Source organism: Neodiprion lecontei, chromosome 2 (genome assembly GCF_021901455.1).
Source record: "Neodiprion lecontei isolate iyNeoLeco1 chromosome 2, iyNeoLeco1.1, whole genome shotgun sequence".
In the NCBI taxonomy this organism is placed as follows: Eukaryota; Metazoa; Arthropoda; class Insecta; order Hymenoptera; family Diprionidae; genus Neodiprion; species Neodiprion lecontei.
The window spans coordinates 14,519,226-14,538,883 of NC_060261.1; the positions used below are offsets into that span (position 1 = coordinate 14,519,226).

At 36.7% G+C, this 19,658-nt stretch overlaps 3 protein-coding genes across 5 annotated transcripts; 2 read left to right on the forward strand and 1 right to left on the reverse strand.

Moving 5' to 3' along the window:
- Positions 1–1,799: 1,799 nt before the first annotated feature.
- Positions 1,800–4,469, forward strand: LOC107227841 (GDP-D-glucose phosphorylase 1). 3 transcript variants are annotated; one of them, XM_046732456.1, is made up of 6 exons: positions 1,800–2,495; positions 2,731–2,826; positions 2,905–3,185; positions 3,320–3,422; positions 3,504–3,819; positions 3,928–4,469. In XM_046732456.1, the coding sequence occupies exons 1-6, from the start codon at positions 2,421–2,423 to the stop codon at positions 4,068–4,070; spliced, it is 1,014 nt and encodes a 337-aa protein (XP_046588412.1). In that variant the 5' UTR covers positions 1,800–2,420; the 3' UTR covers positions 4,071–4,469. The 3 variants fall into 3 exon arrangements, with proteins under 3 accessions (XP_046588412.1, XP_046588413.1, XP_015524589.1); XM_046732457.1 differs by having other exon boundaries at positions 1,801–2,826; positions 2,905–3,028; positions 3,104–3,185; XM_015669103.2 differs by having other exon boundaries at positions 1,817–2,826.
- A 1,109-nt stretch (positions 4,470–5,578) lies between these two features.
- LOC107227834 (cilia- and flagella-associated protein 44) lies at positions 5,579–16,987 on the forward strand. Its single transcript, XM_046731393.1, has 30 exons — positions 5,579–5,881; positions 6,018–6,180; positions 6,270–6,409; positions 6,478–6,772; positions 6,852–6,996; positions 7,216–7,415; positions 7,489–7,731; positions 7,841–8,022; positions 8,104–8,242; positions 8,327–8,600; positions 8,678–8,912; positions 9,030–9,306; positions 9,390–9,556; positions 9,658–9,876; positions 9,968–10,078; positions 10,447–10,633; positions 10,984–11,172; positions 11,252–11,449; positions 12,403–12,942; positions 13,037–13,208; positions 13,309–13,613; positions 13,704–13,900; positions 14,145–14,362; positions 14,437–14,579; positions 14,893–15,166; positions 15,298–15,452; positions 15,577–15,821; positions 15,903–16,194; positions 16,296–16,446; positions 16,530–16,987. Exons 1-30 carry the CDS (start codon positions 5,715–5,717, stop codon positions 16,568–16,570), a joined length of 6,264 nt encoding a protein of 2,087 aa, XP_046587349.1. The 5' UTR covers positions 5,579–5,714; the 3' UTR covers positions 16,571–16,987.
- LOC107227850 (TATA-box-binding protein) lies at positions 16,855–18,935 on the reverse strand. Its single transcript, XM_015669117.2, has 5 exons — positions 18,316–18,935; positions 18,087–18,217; positions 17,781–18,024; positions 17,507–17,705; positions 16,855–17,268 (listed from the first exon to the last, which is right to left on the reverse strand). The coding sequence occupies exons 1-5, from the start codon at positions 18,571–18,573 to the stop codon at positions 17,192–17,194; spliced, it is 909 nt and encodes a 302-aa protein (XP_015524603.1). The 5' UTR covers positions 18,574–18,935; the 3' UTR covers positions 16,855–17,191.
- Positions 18,936–19,658: the final 723 nt, after the last annotated feature.

Here is a 19,658-nt window from a genome sequence, read left to right on the forward strand (position 1 = left end):
AATATAATCTGAGATATTATTAACTCTAAAAAGGTAAACAACGTTTTATTTAAGGTATTTTATTTAAGTGTACAGTAGGGCAGACTGTCGGCGGGTCCAGCCCATTAGAATCTAAACATTTTACATTAAATAAATACTCCTTCACTCAGGACCAACAGATTGAAGCAATCCAGCATTCCTCATTACTTGAAAGGCTTTATCCGCATCGTATGTCCTGTAAAATAATGAAGTTATTCAAATTTATCATGCAATTAATTATACATAACTAAGTGTGCGCAGTTATAGGATCTTACTTGTAAAAATCGGCGTATCTCTGTTTCTTAGGATCAGCATATAAAAATTTAAAAGAAAAAGCCGTGCCCAAACCCACTATCAAAGTCATGATCCCGTGCTTTTTCATGCTGGTGGCCAGAAGACCGCGCAACTGTGGTTTCGCAGCAGCCATCTGTAAAATAACCTCTATTGAATGTAAAGCCTGCATGATTATCAACAATAGACATCGAACTACAGTAAGGTCAGAAAAAGCATTTGTAATGTCAACTGCATCGGGAGGGCGTTAACACATATCGCTTTTTGGGAATCGGATAAAGTGACAATCTTTTTTACACACTTGTTATAATTCATAAACAAGACACATTAATCTGCTGCTTTTTCACACCATTGAAAAAATTCGTTTCACGACAGTTTTATGTAATACATGTATTTTCTGTGAATAGAGAACACAATAATCTGAATCACCATACATCTAATTATCAACAGTGTTTGAGGGAGCAGTTCTGATCGCCCTGATTCTCTTAACCTCTACCGTTACATAATGGTTCCATAATAAGCTGTAGTTCTACTGAAAATTCCTACATCCAAAGCGTACACGCATCAAACTTTGACTTACGTTAATTTCGAATCTTTCGAACGCACTTTCAATTACGAAGCAACAGATCAAAAACCTAAGAGCCCGATGAACTAGTGCGAAACTAGCTGAGATGTCTGCTAGGATCGAATGAATTAAGAATTAATATTGCTGGAATAGGTCGGGTGGGGGAGGTAAGCTTTCAGGTTCCGCTTGTGTGGACGGCACAAAAAAATCATTAATACCTTCACTTCCGGTATCGGAGCAAATCAAAGGCGCACCGGTAGAGCTAACCAATTGCGAACAGTAATAATTCCCTAGGGCGCAGTCAGAACTATACGGTCTCGCTTTCAGTCAAACATTCCGATATTAGCTCCCAGTGCTGCCAATAATTGTTCATCTCTTTTGCACTACTGAGTTCGTGGGTAGCTCTGCCTCTGTCCTAGGGTGTTTTTAGCGCTGCTCGCTAATATCGGAACGTATGTATATATCCCAAAGAGAAACCTGACCCTATACGCTCGCGTTATTCGTGCCCCCGATATTGTGGCGTCCTCTGAAATGAAATAGGTTTTTGGAGATAATTTTCAAGGTGCATGGTCGGTAAGCGCACGTCGGTAGGCATGCCAGTTTTACCAAGGGATCTTGTATCGTTGATTGTATATTTGATCAACGCCCACTCTGTCGGTCGACTGCCGAAACATAAACTGTCATTTATTCAGCCTCCAAGCTTGTCAATTTTATAAAATCGTGCGCCAATTTCCAAAAATTCACAGGTTTTTCTTTTGCGGTGCAATTTTCTTGCATTAGGCTCAAATATTTTTGCAGATCTGTGTTCAGAATTGCATATAGAATGGGGCTATCATCGCTTAAATCGCACCAGTGATGCGTAGGCTTGGAGAATAGCCTAAATACATGACACTACATACACTCGAGTTATTTTTTCTAGATTTCGATGACTTTCATGACTTCGTCAGATCCTGTTACTCAGAAATCATCGCACCACAAAGCAACAATTCGTTATGTCGCATCGTTTCGGAGATATATTTATTTTTTGTCATGATCTACCTGTATTTCCTCTTAAATGGTGTATTATATACTCCAATTACTCCAAGCACCTTTCGTAAGCACCCAGCTACCTCAGAAGAATTGGGTTCATATCCAGATATATATAACGGAAAGAAAAAGATGAAGAACTTGTATATGAAACTGCGGTCAATACGCAAGCCTTTGCAGGAAATTAAAATTATGAGCGAAAAATGCCTTAGTAACGTATTCTTTAATGTCCGGAGAATATTGACTTTATATGACGTTTTTCCAATTCGTCCGGTGTATATTCAAGTAAATAGTCAAAATTAATGTTTGTAGGTAAGGATTTATTTTTGTTACATCACGTTTGTGACGTAACCTACGACTAAACCGGGATTAACCACGACATTGTGGATATAACCAAAAAGAAAAAAATCCAAAGAAGTCATAAACTCTAATTTTTTAATAATTTTCCTAGTATAATTGCCTTTCTATAGGCGGCTGAATAACGAATTGGATACATACTTTTGTATACGTATGTTGTTACATGCATAACGTGGTACACAACACGTATACATTTTCCAGAAGCCACGTGAAGAACAGGTGTGACAACTGTCAAAATGTACTATATAACTTGTTCAAATATCGATCTCTTTTTCAAATTCTAAATCCACTCAAGCAAAAGTGATTGTAAAGTTTTTTCTTCGTAAAAAATCAAATCGAATTCCTCCTACTAAAATATGTCGAAACTTGACGAATCCCGCATTCAAATATATAAATATAAAGCGAACGATTTCAAATTTGTCGTCATGAAAACCGATCAAGGTAATTCAGCATTGGATTTACTGATCACTCAGAAATGGGAAGAGGCACAAAAAAATGGAGTGTTCAAGTACGTTTTGAATATAAGGCAACAAAAAAGGCTGGATGGGAATTATGGCTTTTTAGCACAGGTGATTTTCTTCTCAATTATACATAAATAAATTATATCTTCCATCACTTGGTACACTTGATCAATTAATTTGATTCAGTTGAATCCGGAGAGAGGGGAAAAGAGGCGAAAGCCTGAAGACATCTCATCAATGGCGCAACCCTTTGACCCCAACTTGTTCAACTTTACAAAGATACCAAATCGAGAGATCCTCTTTGATATTGGTAATGGAGATGGAAATGACGTGGTAGCTGCAAACATCAGCCCCATTGAAAATTGCCACAGTCTATTATTTACAGAACGATTCAAATGCCTACCACAAAAGGTCACGGTGTATAGTCTTAAAAGAGCTGTCGATCTGTTGCTCCTGAGTAACTCACCGTAAATATGATACTGTATCATATGATGCAATCTTTTTTATTCTAAATACAGATTTCAATCTTAACACCATTATTCTATTTCACACGAGTTAGAATTGCATATTTTAACTGAAAATATTTTATTTTCGTGTTTAGATATCTGAGAATGATGTTCAACAGCTTATGTGCTCATGCATCTGTTAATCATTTACATTGGCATTTGTGCTATTTGAAATATCACATGCCTCTTGAATGTATAGTGAGTAAATTTTTCATGCTCATTAGAACTCACAAACATTATTTTAAGAGCAAATTCATGAAAAATATTTCTCCATTTCAGAAGCTTAGTCATCTTCGAGGTCCAGTGTTTGTGTTACTAGAATTCCCGGCTAAAGGATTTTGCTTAAAATTATCCTCATTTCTGAATCTTAATACTGATAATTTAGTTTCTTGGACATACTTTATTGTAAATTATCTCCAAACATCAAACATTGCTCACAATATTTATATAACAAGAGCTAAAACCAAAGCCGAGAGTGATATCTACGACGACATACGGGTTTACATTTGGGCAAGAAAATCCAGTTCTGGTATCAAATGCACTTTGGACTTTATTCCAGCTGTATGCGAGCTCTTTGGTCACTTATCAATCAAAAGTAATGATACTAATATCATTTTTTAATGATTAGCGATCATTAATGTATTCGCTGGCATAAGAGAAAAAATATCTTGGATTTATTCTATCATTTACTTCTTCTTTTCAGGTAAACAAGGATATGAAGATTTAACGGAGGATGCAGTGGCCCAAATTTTGGATGATATCACCTCACATTGCTTCTTTGCAGCCAAGGATGATATATTAGGAATGAATTTAGATGAAAAAGGATTAACAATGGATTACTGTTGAACAGTCATTCCTCAGAAAATTCAAATTAACAATCACATTTGTTGTAATTTAATAAAGTGATTTCGATTATTGTATGATATTTAAATCAGGCTACCTAAATGGTTTTTGGTTTAGAAATTTTTTTCGCTACCAAGTAAACTAGAATAACCGTATAAAAGAAATAGAAACTATAAAAATACCCATTGATAATAACATAAATCAAGTCTTCTCATGAGTCATAATAAAGAATGATCATACAGAAGCTAGGTTCGAATAGATCAATTATATGTAAAGTTTAGTGGATAGTGGAGTATAGCAAGATGATACTGATAAAGATAATAATAGTAATAGAAATATAAATGGAAATAGAAATGATAAACATTACCGGTATTGCAAAAATAAAGTCTATTCGTGAGTGGTGATAATTAGTAATTTCTTAGAGCGACTGCAGATTTTGTTTAAGAGCCACTACAGCCATTTTCGACTACCACTACAGAAATTCATTAGAGCTACCTCCGGGGGAAAAAGTTTCCATGTAAATCTGTTGAAAAGTGTTTTCAAAATTAGTTGTGCCCTCAAAAGACATTATTTCGCATAGTTTTGCAACGACAAGTGTTATCAACACGCTACGTTCGCGTAGTACTAAATTTTTATACATAAATACGCAGAATTTCATATGTAATAGTAGTATAATAACCATTAATATAGCACAGCATTTTCAACAGTTTTATGGTATGCAATGTTTTGGACAGTATGCAGTGAGAGGAACCATAACGTGACATAAAAATCGATGGTTTTTCACTGATTAAAAAAAAAAGAATTGAGCAGTAAAACAGTACAAAGTTAACGGTACTAATAGAAAAAAATACAAGTTCAAAAAGCCGAAATTGGACTGAGGAAAATTTTTCATTGATTTTCAATGATTCCTATTGTTCCACATCTAGATTTGTTTTGATAATTAATTTGTTATTATCTGTTATCCAGATTCCCATTTATATCGTAAGATTCCAAATTTTCCAATTTCTGTTGGTATGGTAACGGCTGCTTGTTTAGTCAATGAACCGAACACGAACGAAGAGTAGCAATTTTCACGCTATTTTTGTGGGATTTTTATGCACTACCATTTGAGATTTATTTTCGCAATTACTTTTTATCTAAGGGGTCGGCTTCTGATTACACACAATTCCAGGATAGTATAACTCGGAATGCATATTGAAACTTAACTTGGTAAACAGGAACCTATTTGATTAAGTTACAATGGCTGACACAGATGATGACATAGAAAAAGCAGAAAACCTGCCCCAAGATCCTCCACAACCAGTGGTTGATCGGGAAGAAATTGAGCATCAAAGAATCGTCAGCAAAGAAAGACTCACAATGGACAACACGAAGAATGTCACAGAGCATGCAGAACATATAATTCCTGTTCCAGAAACTGTTACACCTGAAGTCGAAACAACAGAGTTAAAAAATCCAGGTATAATTAAGGAAATTTTGTATTGATTCACCGCAGAACTGCTGTACGAGAACTTTGCTAATCTATGTTACTTGTATGAATTTTACATTATTTGATTAGCACATTTAAATGTGGAAGAAATACTGTTTGTTCCGTCTTCTGCGAGCACCAACGTCGAACAGCAGGAGTCTTTCACTGGTTTTCAGTCCATGGAATATGAGTACGAATATGATTGGCACGAGTGTGCAGGATATCTCGTTGAAAGTGGCAAAGACTATGCAGGCCCTCGTATTACTTCCTACAACAGTGACGATTATATTTCAGGTCCAACCCGTGTTAAAGGCGGGACAGTTCCCATAAATATTTTGGAATTTCAGTATCCTTCCCAATATTTGAAGAGTTGTGCAAATAATATTTAATCAAAAACTGTGCTGCAGTGTTCCTAATAACCAGGAATAAATAGTCATCTAATTGCATTTCATTTTCTGATGCAATTTCTTAACATTTCTCAGTCATTCATATGCATATGACTGCCAGAGGCATTTCAATCTTTGCGTCGCAGACCCAAATACGATAATTTTTGCATCTGGTAATTTGATACATTTCTTCAATGTCCCAGAAAATAGGATATGGTTCAGACGTGGGTCGACTGGTGGTGGAATTGGTCATATTACTGTAAGTAATAATGATGGGGGTTGGTATTTACTTACAATTAGTTTCGTCAAATCAGCATCTTCGATGTATTATATTTCCCATGAATATAGAAAAATCCAACACATAATCACATAGCCGTCGGCGAAAATGGAATCAATCCTCCTATTATAATTTACGAATGGCCAACGATGGAGATCGTCACCATTTTGATGCAGGGCACAAAGCGCTCGTATTCTCATTTGGCATATAGGTAAATTAATCGCACGTTTATCGCAATACTCAAAAATCATCCAGCTGTACTTAATTCTGAAACCACAGTCCAGATGGACTGCTATTAGTCTCTCAAGGAGGAGAACCAGATTACATGATAACTGTATGGAATTGGTCAAGAGCTAGGATCATGCTGCGATGCAAATCGCATGTTCAAGACATCTATAATGTAACATTTTCACCATCCGTTCCTGGACACTTGACTTCAAGTGGATCCGGTCACATTAAGTTTTGGAAAATGGCTAAAACTTTCACCGGCCTTAAACTGAAAGGTGAACTTGGCAGGTTTGGAAAAACCGAGATTTCAGACATAGTCGGAGTCTACCCGATGCCTGATGAAAAGGTAATTTGTCCTTTATAGATTGTGTAATTTATAATTTAATTACCCATTTTGCCTTGCTAAACCAATTGTATTAATAAAGGTTGTCTCTGGCTGTGAGTGGGGAAATATTTTGCTATGGGACGAGGGTCTAATAAAACTAGAAGTCTGTAAAACAGCACGAAACACTTGTCATGCAAAATTGATAACTCAGTTTGAATATAATAACGGTGAATTAATGTCTGTTGGTGAGTGAGCACACGTTTGTTTATCATTATCCAATTTAGAGTGATGATTAGAAAATTAGACTAGATTTAACAGGTAATTGAATTTGAGAGTAATTGAAATTGCTTCTTCTCATTATCATACTTACAGAATTAATTACTAATTTACTATTAACTAACGTTTGTAAACAGTGTGAAAATATTGCTGGTCATGTGTATAGAATCTTGTTCCGTGTAAGTTAGGCATGGATGGTTGGATTCGCATATGGTTTTACGAAACTATTGAACAAGCTGATCCGCCAGATGATGATTGCTTCATCGAAATTGAGCCGATATACGAATTTGAAATTGCTGAGGACAATGCCAAAGGCGACCATTCCATGCTCATGTGTGTTCAGAAAAAAGAGCCAGAAGACTTTGAGCAGTCATTTTGGTATGCTCAAGTGAGTATCAAACATAGCTTTATATCAAAGCCATTAATGTGTAATTAAAAGGAATATCTAAAACCATACACAGGATGGCAACGGCGGTTTGTGGCTAATCGACATCTGTACCTCTGGAGTACCAGAACCACCAAGGAAAATATTGACGTGCCATGCAGGTCCTATTGTTGACATGAGCGTTTCATCTTGGGGCCCATTTGTCGTTACCTTTGGTAGGGATGCATATTTACACATCTATAATTACTATACCAAGAGATTGATCCTGGTTCACAAGTTCCACGATGTCGGTACTCAAATCAGATGGCTTCCATGCTCGGTGAGCTAGTAAGATTTGTCGTTCAACAATGTATCGTAAATAGTGTTTAGGAAGTTATTGATGAGTAATCTTATCGATCAAAGCTAAATAGTACAAAACGTTTTCCTAGGTCGAAGCTAGTGGTTGTAGTTTAGTGTGCGCATTTGGAAGCGGTGTTCTTCGCGTGGTCACAATAGCCGTAGAGAAAGCCAATTTGGCATCGGATATAAAAGGTGATTACGTTCGATTGCTACAGGCAATAAAACCACACTCTAGTCCCATCACAGTTATGTCGCTGAACGAATCGAACAGGTTTGGTTTGGAAATTCACATACCGTTTCATAGAAAAATTGTGTTGGATCGTGTGTCTTTATGTACCTGTAACGGTTTCAGTTTACTTGTTACCGGAGCTGAAGATGCAACAGTGTTCGTAATGCGCCTTCGTAAAACGAAACCTTATCCTGTGCTTGTACCAATTGGTTACATCAGAGTTCCATCAAGCCCAACCTGTCTCACATGGAAACCTGTAGAAGTGAGTAAACTTGACAATACCAGTCTCTTCAATTTATTGTGGGATGTAAATGTTACAAAATTGGTGATTATACTCTGTCTGCAGACTAGGTCAATACTGATTGGCTGCCTCAAAGGTGAATGTGTCGAAGTGAAATTACCTGCCGACACTGTCGACTACACTACAGTATCATACGAGCTCGTACGCTGCGAGTTGCGTATCTTCAAATTTGTATCTGTGAAATCTGCGATTCGCAGGGAGTTGTTTCACCTTAATTTATTGAAGAAGAAAGCAGCGAAAACTGCTGTCAAGATGAAGCAAATGGCACAACTTGTGGCTGATAATCCTGGAATTGAAATCGACGAGGAAGCCTTTTTAAGTACCGAAATTTCTCAAAATTTGATGTAAGGTTTGGCCTCATTCACCTGGAAAAGTATTACATTGCTCTATTTACAGTGGATTCTGAAGACGATCCGCCGTATCCCGACATCCATATACCAGAAGTGCCAAATAAAGTGTTGTTTGCTAATTACACGGTTGGCAATACCATCTGGTTATCAATGGCAGGATTTGATGCGGGGTACATATATGAATATCCACTCCCAACAACTGGCACGAATGTCTGTGAGCCTTGTAAAAGCACAATGGTCTTTGATGGAGACGATACAGAAATAAGCAGTTACGTGTTCTAGTAAGTCAGACGGTTTCATTTTCTACCCAACAATTCAAATTCATTTGTTAGAATGAAGTATCAAGTTTACTTTGCTGCTTGATGTAATAATTAGTTGACGTTGTGGATTGATTTCAGTAATGATAAGAAGTATTTGGTTCTCGGTATGGAACATGGTGAAATCCGCGTTTGTCGCGTCAACAGAGACGATCACACAGACTTATCAGATTATTGGATATTACCGATGCATGATAATTACAACGGATACATACCAAAGATATTGATTAGCCATGACAATAGAATGCTACTGACCTGCGGACATGATGGAAACTTGTTTTCGTATTTGATTAACGATGCCGGTGAATATACGGAGTCTTATTTAAGTCCGGAAGTACATGCGCCGTTTCGAAAACTGGTACACTAGTTATTGAAGTTAGATAAATTTATGGCTTAGTAAGACGCCGTTTGAAATAAGCAGAAATTTTATGATCAAAACAGCCGGAAAAAAACACAGATGATATCGAAGAACTGTCTTACCCAAGTTTAGAAGAGGTGATCGTAAAAGCTGAGTACAACAGAATAATGGCTGCGGCGAAACAGAAGAAGAATGAGGTCTTAAATATATTGAGCGGACTTGGAGAAACTTACGCAAAAATTATTGATCGGTAACTTAATACGGACCAGATTCACATTTTTCAATTAGAGTAATGGCATATATTAATTTTAGAGATCGGTTAAATCTGATGTTGTTTCTTGCATTTTCCAGAAATCGTAGTCTAATCAAGTCTCAACAAATACCGCATTCGGAGTTCGAGTTAGATCCTAGAATCACAGCGGATTTGAACCAACAGTTACAGGCAGAAATGGATCTCGTACACAGAAAATTAGCGTTCAAAGTGGAGAAGAGCAAGCTTCATCTCCGGAAGTTGATGAATCATTTTATAGAACCGATCACTTGCCTTCCTTTCGAAGTTTGCAAAATACTGTAAGTATTCCCCTTCAGTGATATTTCGAAAACCATTCAATCAAATCGAGTGTTATCTTGATTCCAATAATTGATTTACCACATTGCCAAGGTCACCAAACACTTCGGTAAAATCATTACGCGAGCGGAAATTGGATGAAACATTTTTGAACGCTTGTACCGAAGTAGCGAGAAGGATAAAGGAACGAGACAATGCAGGCAGGTAATTTTAAGATCTAAGCATGCTGTGGTTTAAGTGGTTACAGATCTTTACAAAGGGTATTCACGTATAATTCAAAATGTTAAAAGTCATATGTGGTAGAAAATTTTGGCAGTTAAATATTTGTTCTCCCCTAAAAGAAGCGGAATTGCAGCGTAATCGGAATCTAGAGAGTGTTGCGGACAGGCAAGAACAAATATCAATTAGTATTTTGTTACGTGCATGGAATCGTATTACGGCACTTTGATAAATGGCTGAACTTCACCATTTCTAACTTTTATGAAACTTTGGGAAAATATTGTCTTGATGTTAGCAATTTTGTATGTAGTGTTTTCAGATGTAAATTTAATGTTGAAATTGAATTTTAACAGACATGCAGATGTTAAAGCTGAGGAAGTGGAAGAAGAAGCTGTGGAGAAAAAGAAAATTTCAGGCGTGGAAAGTTTTCTTAAAGGATTAAGTCCGTCAACAATTCAGTACCGTCTGGGTGTCAAAGTCAATCAGATGCTGAGAAAATACCGTGCTCGAAAAGCTAGATTTGAAGAGCGTCAAATGGAGGTATTATATTAGTAAAGTTAATGTACGGGGTCACCCAGGACTATTGCCAATGTCTTCCTCGAGAAAATCTGCAATTGAAGCGTTTTATACTTTTGATAGGAAATTTGACGTTTGCGAATTGCAGCCGTTTGAAATTGGACGATTCGCTAACTCTGTTCGAAGGCATCAAATGCTACCGGATTGACCAAATTCACATGGCATATTTTTTATAAAAAACGTTTCGATCGCAGACTTTCATGAGTAATGCATTAGTATCATATGGGTATAATGAAGTATGATAAGAAGCTATTGGTGATGTAGTGTAAAAATATGGATGTTCAACGTGTTCGATAATTTATTTAATATTTCAGTGGAAGGCAATGTATGCGAGTAAGCCAAATCAGCGTATAAATCATCCAGACGACGTAGCTGCTATTGAAAATGCAGAAAACGCGATTGGTGATTACAAATTAAAGACATCGGCAAATTTCAGTATTCCCAAAGAGCAAAGAGAGAATACATTGAACAAGTACAAACAGTTTTTGGATGCAAGAAAAAGGGTGCGCAAGGGTTCCATTTCTGGATGCAATTTTTTCGTAAGAAAGTACAGGCCTTAAATGAGTCATATTGTATCACTAGGCTCACGCAATGCGGGAAGGCTTCAATGATAAGTTGAGAAGTATTAGAAGCAAGAAGGAGGCTCTTCTATGCGAGGTTAATGATTTGGTACTGAAATTGAAAAAAATACACGCAGAGATACCTGAAAAACGAATCAAGCCAATACCAACTGTCCCACAGATTGATTACAACATTGAATTTCCAGAAAGAAATTTGAAGGTATGTAGCTACAGATTAACGAACATGTGTGAAAATCTGATACAACAAATAAGTCGCATGGTCCTACTTTACAGAGTTTTCATAATTATTAATATCAGTTTGCATCATGTGACAGCACTGATTTTAAAATTGGTACTGTGAGAAAACTATAAGCCCTTATCAAGCATTGTAATGCACATGTTTGAAATTCTGACAAGGCTCACGGCCATAGATTTAATTTGACTTTTGAAAAATTGGTAGGATGTTTCAAAAATTAATTTTGTCTAAATTTCGTTTCGTAATGTACATATGTTCAAGTATATACACATAAAATTTTATGTCGTTCCGACAGATATTCTCTGAGTTAAAGTGCGCATTTGCGTGAAAATTTGAACGCGTTTTTCTGAAAACAATGTTTTCAAAGTCTGTGTGCAAGATTTCTCGAAAATGTCTGAACAGATCAGTCTCACATCTTTACACAAGCTTTATGAATATAATTTTTAGTTCTTAATCGAAAGTTTTTTTCTTTCCGATAAATATCTTCCATTTTATAAACAAATTAAAGCGAATTTTTTTAAGGAAAATCGAACTCTTTTTCTAAAAAATCGCCGTTTTGTTAAAAATTAATATTTTGCTTAATCCTTCTATTAAAAGCTAGGTAATACCTTATATTAGCTAAATCTTTTTCGTTTTTCCATTTCCTTTGATCCAGTCCAGAGATATCTTGCTCACCGCAAGACGCCGTTTTTTAGAGGTGCTCCCGGAGATCGGCTATAGTAGCTTTAAAAATATTATTTTTACAAAACAAAAATATCAGAATGAAGTTCAATGCTACTCCAATATGTGTACATTTTTATATTATATACTGTTATATTAATAAATTGAAATGTCTCTTCATGCAATATTCTTGAAAAATCGCTCTTTTTCGGCCTCCTGACTGCGTATAACTCCTTAATGATTGAATAATTCCACAGTTTGAGCAATATGTATCAATGGCTGAGAAAGTGAGGGAGGCAAAGCGAACTAAGAAAGGATTTGCAACAGAAATCGTTAACAACCCAGAAGACGAGGAACACGAATTACTATTGATGGATGAAAAAACTGTTCAGCTGGAACGGGAGAGCAGTTTGACTACATTGTTCATGAAAATGCCTGAGAAAAGGTATAGAGCTCTGTCTGTGGTAGCGGAAGATGTATTGCAGAGTTTGATGTCAGGTGACCACATCGAAACACCTTGGGAAAGAGAATTGAAACGTTCTCGTGTCGCTAGACAAATCTATGAACAAGATTGTATACTGGAACACATTCAGGAAAGCTACGAGGAATTAGATAAAAGTTTGGACGAACTGGAGCGAGAGCGACTCCAGATTGTAACTGACAGCGTCTACATGGAGCTGTTTATTTTAACTTTACATCAGGAGCTGATTGTTCTTAAGGACTTTGAAGCAATGGAAGATATGTTGACCGAAAAGGTAACGGAGAAAATCAACGAAAGGGTCACTGCCAAAATGAAGGTACTATGCAATAATTTATTAGTTTTTTGTATTGTTCTACTTTAATTCTGTGAACATAAAATTTCTGCAAGTGCCAAAAATTATTACATTTTAGATACAAATGATGACCAGCAGAATTGACCAAAAGAATAAAGAGATTGTTAAATTGCATGCAAGAATAAAAGAGCTTGTCTCAGAGTTTATGAGCATGATCAGTGAAAATAAGTTTCACGACTTTTTGAAGAGGATCTTTAAAAAAAAGTACAAACCACCAAAACTTGAAGATGGTACGTCTAGCAGGCAAATGTAGAATAACAATAATAAATACACGGTCAATTTTTAGTATTTTTTATGTAATGTCATGGTATGATTGTTATTGATTCGTAGAGTCGTCATCGTCTTCGTCATCAACAACAGACAGCAGCTCGGCGGAAGACGATACAGAAAGTATTGATAGTCGAGATATTGGGCCGATTCACCTTGATGAAAATACTTGCCCACCGAATTGTGATCGGGAAATTTATCTCGCAGCATTTTCTATGCGCGACAAACGCTACGAGTGTGAATTTCAAATAAAAGAGGAGCAAAAGTGTATCGAAAGTCTTCGAAAAGAAATCGAAAGTGATACAAAGAAGCTGAAAGTGATTGAAAATGTTTTGAAAAGTAATCAAGATGAATTACAAGCTTTCATGGTGAGATATTCTACTGTAAATAAAAATGATCTTTATTGATATACGAATATGTACCTATTGTTAGCAATATTCATTTTACAATTTCCACAGCGAGAAAAGCAATGTAAATTGAATGATATCGATATGACTGTGATATTAAAACTGCATCAATTGCAGCATTTAAAAGACGAAATGACCATGGAAAAGATTAATGACTGCGTAGTATTTGACAAAGCCAAATTGACAAGCCTCTATGCTAGGGTAGGCGAGCTCAGGGAAGAAACAACTGAACAGAAAGCTAAACACAAGTACTTTACCAATATTCATCTGCAGTAGTCAATTAATCTCTGTTTTTTTTATCCATTTACCTTGTTCTTTTACTTCAATTGGGTTGAAAATTGGGTAATCACCTGATGTGAAATTATTACTCTTCAAAAGTTGTGCAAAAGAGCTTTGATGTGTAGTTGAATATTAAGTTCAGACTTACCGAGCTACCGATACTTTGATATTCACATAAGTTTCAATGTTTATCGTATTGTATATATTTGACAGAAAAAATCGTATGCATTTGCAACGTATGAATGTTGATTGTAAACACATGGATGCAGAAATATACAGATTGAAAAGTCGCATACGACAAGAAATGATGAAGAAATTTGGTCAGGAAGTGTCTCTTAACACTCTTTACGAAGCTGTGTTGAGGCGCATGATTTACGATATCAAAGTTGGTCTCACTGAAATGGTTCCGGTATTTGAAAGTCAAATTAAATGTGAGTACTTAAATTTCACGTGTAATATAATGAAATCATTTGTTAGCTATATTTTGACCTATGCAAACTTTCAGGCATTCGAGATAAATATGCAGAGGAGATAAAAACCTTGGAAACGGTCATTCAAGATAACACTGAGAAATTAAGCTTCTTAACGGTGTTGGAGGAGGAACAATTGAAACTAAGGAAAGTTCTGAAACACATTCCTGTATCAGAAGTAAGAATGAAAATGTAGAGAATAACATAGTTTTGATATAAATATCTATATGTGGTGTAACAAATTTGTTAACAATCACAGACTCTTACCTTCAATGAGATTTCTACATTATAGCCACGATCTCAGGAATGAAACAGAAACTTTTTGAATGCATTCTTCGTGCACATCGAGTATTTTTAACTCTTAAAAGTTGGTTGCGACATAGATATTGAAATTTGGCGAAGATTGGAGTCGCCATCATATGTAAATTGTCGAAACATAGATGAATATGTATATATATATATATAAAAATAACTTAATCATTGATTCAAAGGAAGAAATGTCGAGAATTGATTCAGAATATCGTGGAGACCTGAAGAAACTTGAAAACATCCTTAAAAGTCAGATGGAACAGAAAGAGTTGTTAAAGAATGAGATAAAAAACCTAAGTTTAAAATCAAAACCGCTACCACCAATTAGTTGTCAGAAAAATGCAAAAGTGAGCAAAAAAGGTGTGAAAAAGGCAACAAGGGAAAATGCAGTAGCGGTGATCAATATGGAAACTGGAGAAGGTGTAGCACTTGAGAAAATTGATACCCAAGTTGAAGGTGAAACGATTTTTAATATTTTGTGCAATGTAGAAAAATTTGATTTATAGACAATCACATCACATATCGTGAATCACACGACGATGTGTGAAATATCACGTCCACTATTAGAATAACAAAAATCATTTAAGTTGAGGGGGAAGAAGAAGAAACTAACAATAGAGAAAATGATGACGAAGAATGCATAGAGACGACAACAGAAGAAATGTATGACAAAAAAGAAAATGATGAGGACAACATGCAGCTGCAGCCGATGGATGAGTGCGACAATAATACGTCGACAATGGTTTGTTGGCACTGTTATACGTATTTGGTGCTACATATGCTGGACGAGATTTCTAAGTGCTAAAAATAAGAGGAAATAATAATAACGAAACTCAAAGATTGGATTCACCAACGTTATTTTGTAGGTACACCACTTGCTCTCACGAATAATTCAGGCCTCGTTAGGAGATGAAGAGGAGAGTGTGGAATGGGACATATTGCGAGAGGTGGTGTCTAACTTGCCAATCGGCGGCAGTAGAGAGGAATTGCGTGCTGGAATTGAACGAAGTATTGAAAACATTATTGCGTCACTGCCACAACAAGATGACCCGGAAAATGTTGAAGCAATGTGTCAAGCCATCCGGGAGATAATTAACGAAATTGTATTTCGGTTAGTTAATCACAATAGTCATTTATTCGAGGGACTTTTATAAATTAATAATTTTTCACCCACTTATGCATCAATTCAAAGATTGGACACTGAGACAAAGATAGTAAGGATAGACCAAGAAGAACCGCAGCGACTTGTAAAGAAATTGCTCGATGATATTGGAATAGACAAAGAAACTGGGATAGATATTACTATTCTTCAAGATTTGTTAGTTGAATTGTTGGCAGAAGAAGACGGAGTAACTGCTGCAACAAATCACCTCTTGAGCAATCTGCCAGACAATACTAGCGATGATGAGAAACAGGATATACGAGAACATGCAACCAAGGTGTTCACAGATATTTCTCAACTGATTATGCAATCCCAGGTATCGGTAAGATATTTAATTATTCGAATTCGAAATGCATCCTGTTTGATTGGATGACCAAAGCTGAAATTTAACGTCAATCATTATTTTCTTTGTTAATACCTAAGGCCGATGAACTTGAACACCCAGAACCAACAGTTGCAGTAAAACATGAAGAGAGCGAGCTTCTAGAACAAACTACAGAGCTATATATCGAAGAGACTCAACCTTCGCTGCCAACAGTAGAGTTAACTAGACAGGAATCTCAAGAAAAAAGAGGTAAATTTAATTCTGTTCTAAACAGCTCTCTATTACGGGTGATGTATGGTACATGAAATCTAATTTTTATTCCTACATCATAGAATCAACACAGAAGATATCAGAATCTGATTCGAAAGAATAATCATCTTGAAAGGAAAAAAAAAAAAGAAAATGTCGCAGCAATAAGAAAAAGGCTGGATAACTCTATGACTCAGACAACATTTACAGAAGAAACCGTTAGTTCTACTTCATAAACTCTCGCTACGCAGTGAAACAGTAAATACATGTCGTATTCACTGCTATGTATAACACATATTCTTTTCTCAAAAAACTGTGCTCATAGTTGATTCCTTTACAGTGTATTTGAATTTCACACATTTGTTAAATTTGATTTACTGGGAGGTTTGGAATAGTAGATTCGTAAAATACTTGGTACACTAACTTTATTTTTCATTACTTAACGGCAAAGCCCAGAATCAACAGCTTAATCTAAGAATTGTTCATAAAAGATAACGGCTTTGCGGCATAAGGCACCTGTCAGCCTGTAAGAATATATAAGTGCTCGCAAAAAACCGATAGTACTTCATGTCAATTGTCTTGTACAGTAACATTTTCAGTAGTTGCTATTTCAGTTATTCTTTTTTAACAAATAACGAACACTCGTCGTTCTGTACACCTCTGCAAATAGCAGCATTAATAAAAAGATTTTAGAAGACTATTCTTTCATCGGGGTATCAAAAATATCGTCAGATTCAGTTGGGAATCACTGCTTCTTAAAACTCTTCAGAATTGGATATATGTTATCGAAAGCTTCATAAATTTCTTGCCGTACTTTTGCACCTGTTGGTAACAAGAATATTATTATCGGTATGTATTACTACAATTACTGGACATGAAATAATTGGAAAGCACTGCTCATGTATTCACAATGATCAGCAAACTGTAATCTCTATTTGGGGACAAATGGTAACTTATTAGCAGGACAAATGTGAAGGATTTATCGGAAATATCAGAAATAATTTCATATCAAGCGAAAAGCTGTGAATATTTCATTGGATTTTCTTGATTAATTACTCACCAGTCAATACAACTTTGCCAGAAACAAATATAAGCAACACGATACGGGGTTTAACCATTCGATATATCAAGCCAGGGAATAGTTCTGGTTCATACGAAGAGAATTGGCCGTGCGTTAATACAAGTCCTTCTAATCTGATGGGGAATTTGACATCGCAGCTTCCAACCATATTTTGAATTTTGAAATCCAGAAATTTAGCCTAATAAAAATTTAATAAGTTTCGTACAGGAAACGGATCTCATCATATGAAATTTGACAACATACAAGTACTCACTGGAAATCCAAGCTTCTGTATGATACGTGCATATTTTCTTGCAGCCAGGCGAGAGTCCTCTTCACTTTTAGCGCCGGTACATACCATTTTTCCGCTGCTGAATATCAAGGCGGTAGTTCTGGGTTCTCTTATCCTCATTATAACTGCTGCAAATCGTTTCGGATTATACTCGGCGTTTCTAGCATGTAGCGCAATTTCCTTCAAGTTAAGCTTGCAGTTGAGATTCACCGTTGACACAATGTTCCTAAGGAATAATTAGGAATTTAACAAATAGTAACAGACATTCAGTAGCCAATGGGAACATACTGAAGCTGGGGTAGAATTCCAGGATCAGCGGAAGCAGGCGTCATTGGTGTCATCGGGCCTGGAGTTGACGGTCCGATTGAAGGGGGAGCTATTTGACTTGCTGGTTGAACCATAGGCGACATCATATTTTGCTATGAAAAAATAATAGCAAAACATCATCCTTAAGTGGTTAAGAACTTTTATAACATTAGTTGGTGAAAAAGCGAGTGAAATAATAGATAGTGTTTACCGGTGTTTGTGGCTGCATAAGACTTTGCGGCGTTGCGAATGCCGGAGCATAAGTGTGCATAGTTTTGTGCGGTGTACCCAACATTGGCATTCCGTGTACGTTTGAACCCATCGGATGCATTTGCTGTAGTTGATTTTGTTGGACTTGTTGTTGTTGTTGTAGCGCATTCGGCAATATTTGTTGATCCTCTTCAGGTTGATGTAACGGTGTGCCGATACTCGGGATGCTGAATCCCGGACTCGGGAGCATTTGATCCATCGTGGATGTTTATGTAAATTTCAATTTAATACAAATTTTATAATTTGCCACTATGTGCAATCTTGATAATCGAGTGAACTTGGTAACTAAGGCCAGTTAGCACATTACTTTGATGACCAAGTAATGTTGATTTGCGAAAGTGCAGTGTCGTTACCCTGTTATATTGATAATCTAATACTTCGCCGACACATTCATACAAAATCACATACTTAAATTTAATATCACAAATTCATTCTTCTAATATATGAGCTATTCCGAAGTTAGGGAGATCCTGTACTCATTTTTCAACAGACACCATTTTCGGTTAAGGTATCAACAATAATTCTGTACAAGAGGATGGGTTAGGTTAGCTCAGGATAGGTTAGATTGGCGGCGGGGGAGGGGGGGGGGGGGGAGGGGGGCACGGTGTAAGAATAAGAGGTGGTCCAACTGGCCCTCGGTTACTGTGATTATTTTGTCTTAGTACGACGGAAATCCGCCAGGGGCCTTATGCGTCTGTGAGGATGAGTAAGATAAGGGCCGTGTTCGAAAATTGACTGACAGTACTGTCAGCAATCTTTCATCTCTTTTGCGCTTCCCAGTTCGTGAATAGCTCTGACTCTGTCCTAGGGAATTTTGAGTACTGTTAGTCAATTTACGAACACGGCCAAGATCTTAACGTCACCAGCTAACCTACAGCGGTGGTGGACATTGTGAGAATGATGATCATTTTCCTTTTTTTTTCAGGTCGCAAATAGAGCCAAACACCAGCCCCCTGACACTCGCCACTGCTCGTATACTAAAAAATTGTATGCGTTTTGTCCCCGTTTTTTAGTTCCCCTACGTGGCGCTAGTAAACTTCTGACACCCTCGCTGCCTTCGTAGACCGCGCGCACGCTTTTCAGACAACTACTAGCGCCACTAGTGGTGGAGATTGGCGGCAGAATCGAGGGACATTTTGCGAACCACTTTTAGCAGCGTGTGTCAGGGAACTGACCAAACACCCAACACAAGACGGACAAAACTTGTCTTCAGTAATTGTACACATTAGGGTTATTTTCTGTACTACTAGCGTTGCTAGTGTAGTTTTTCTACCGAAGTGGCAT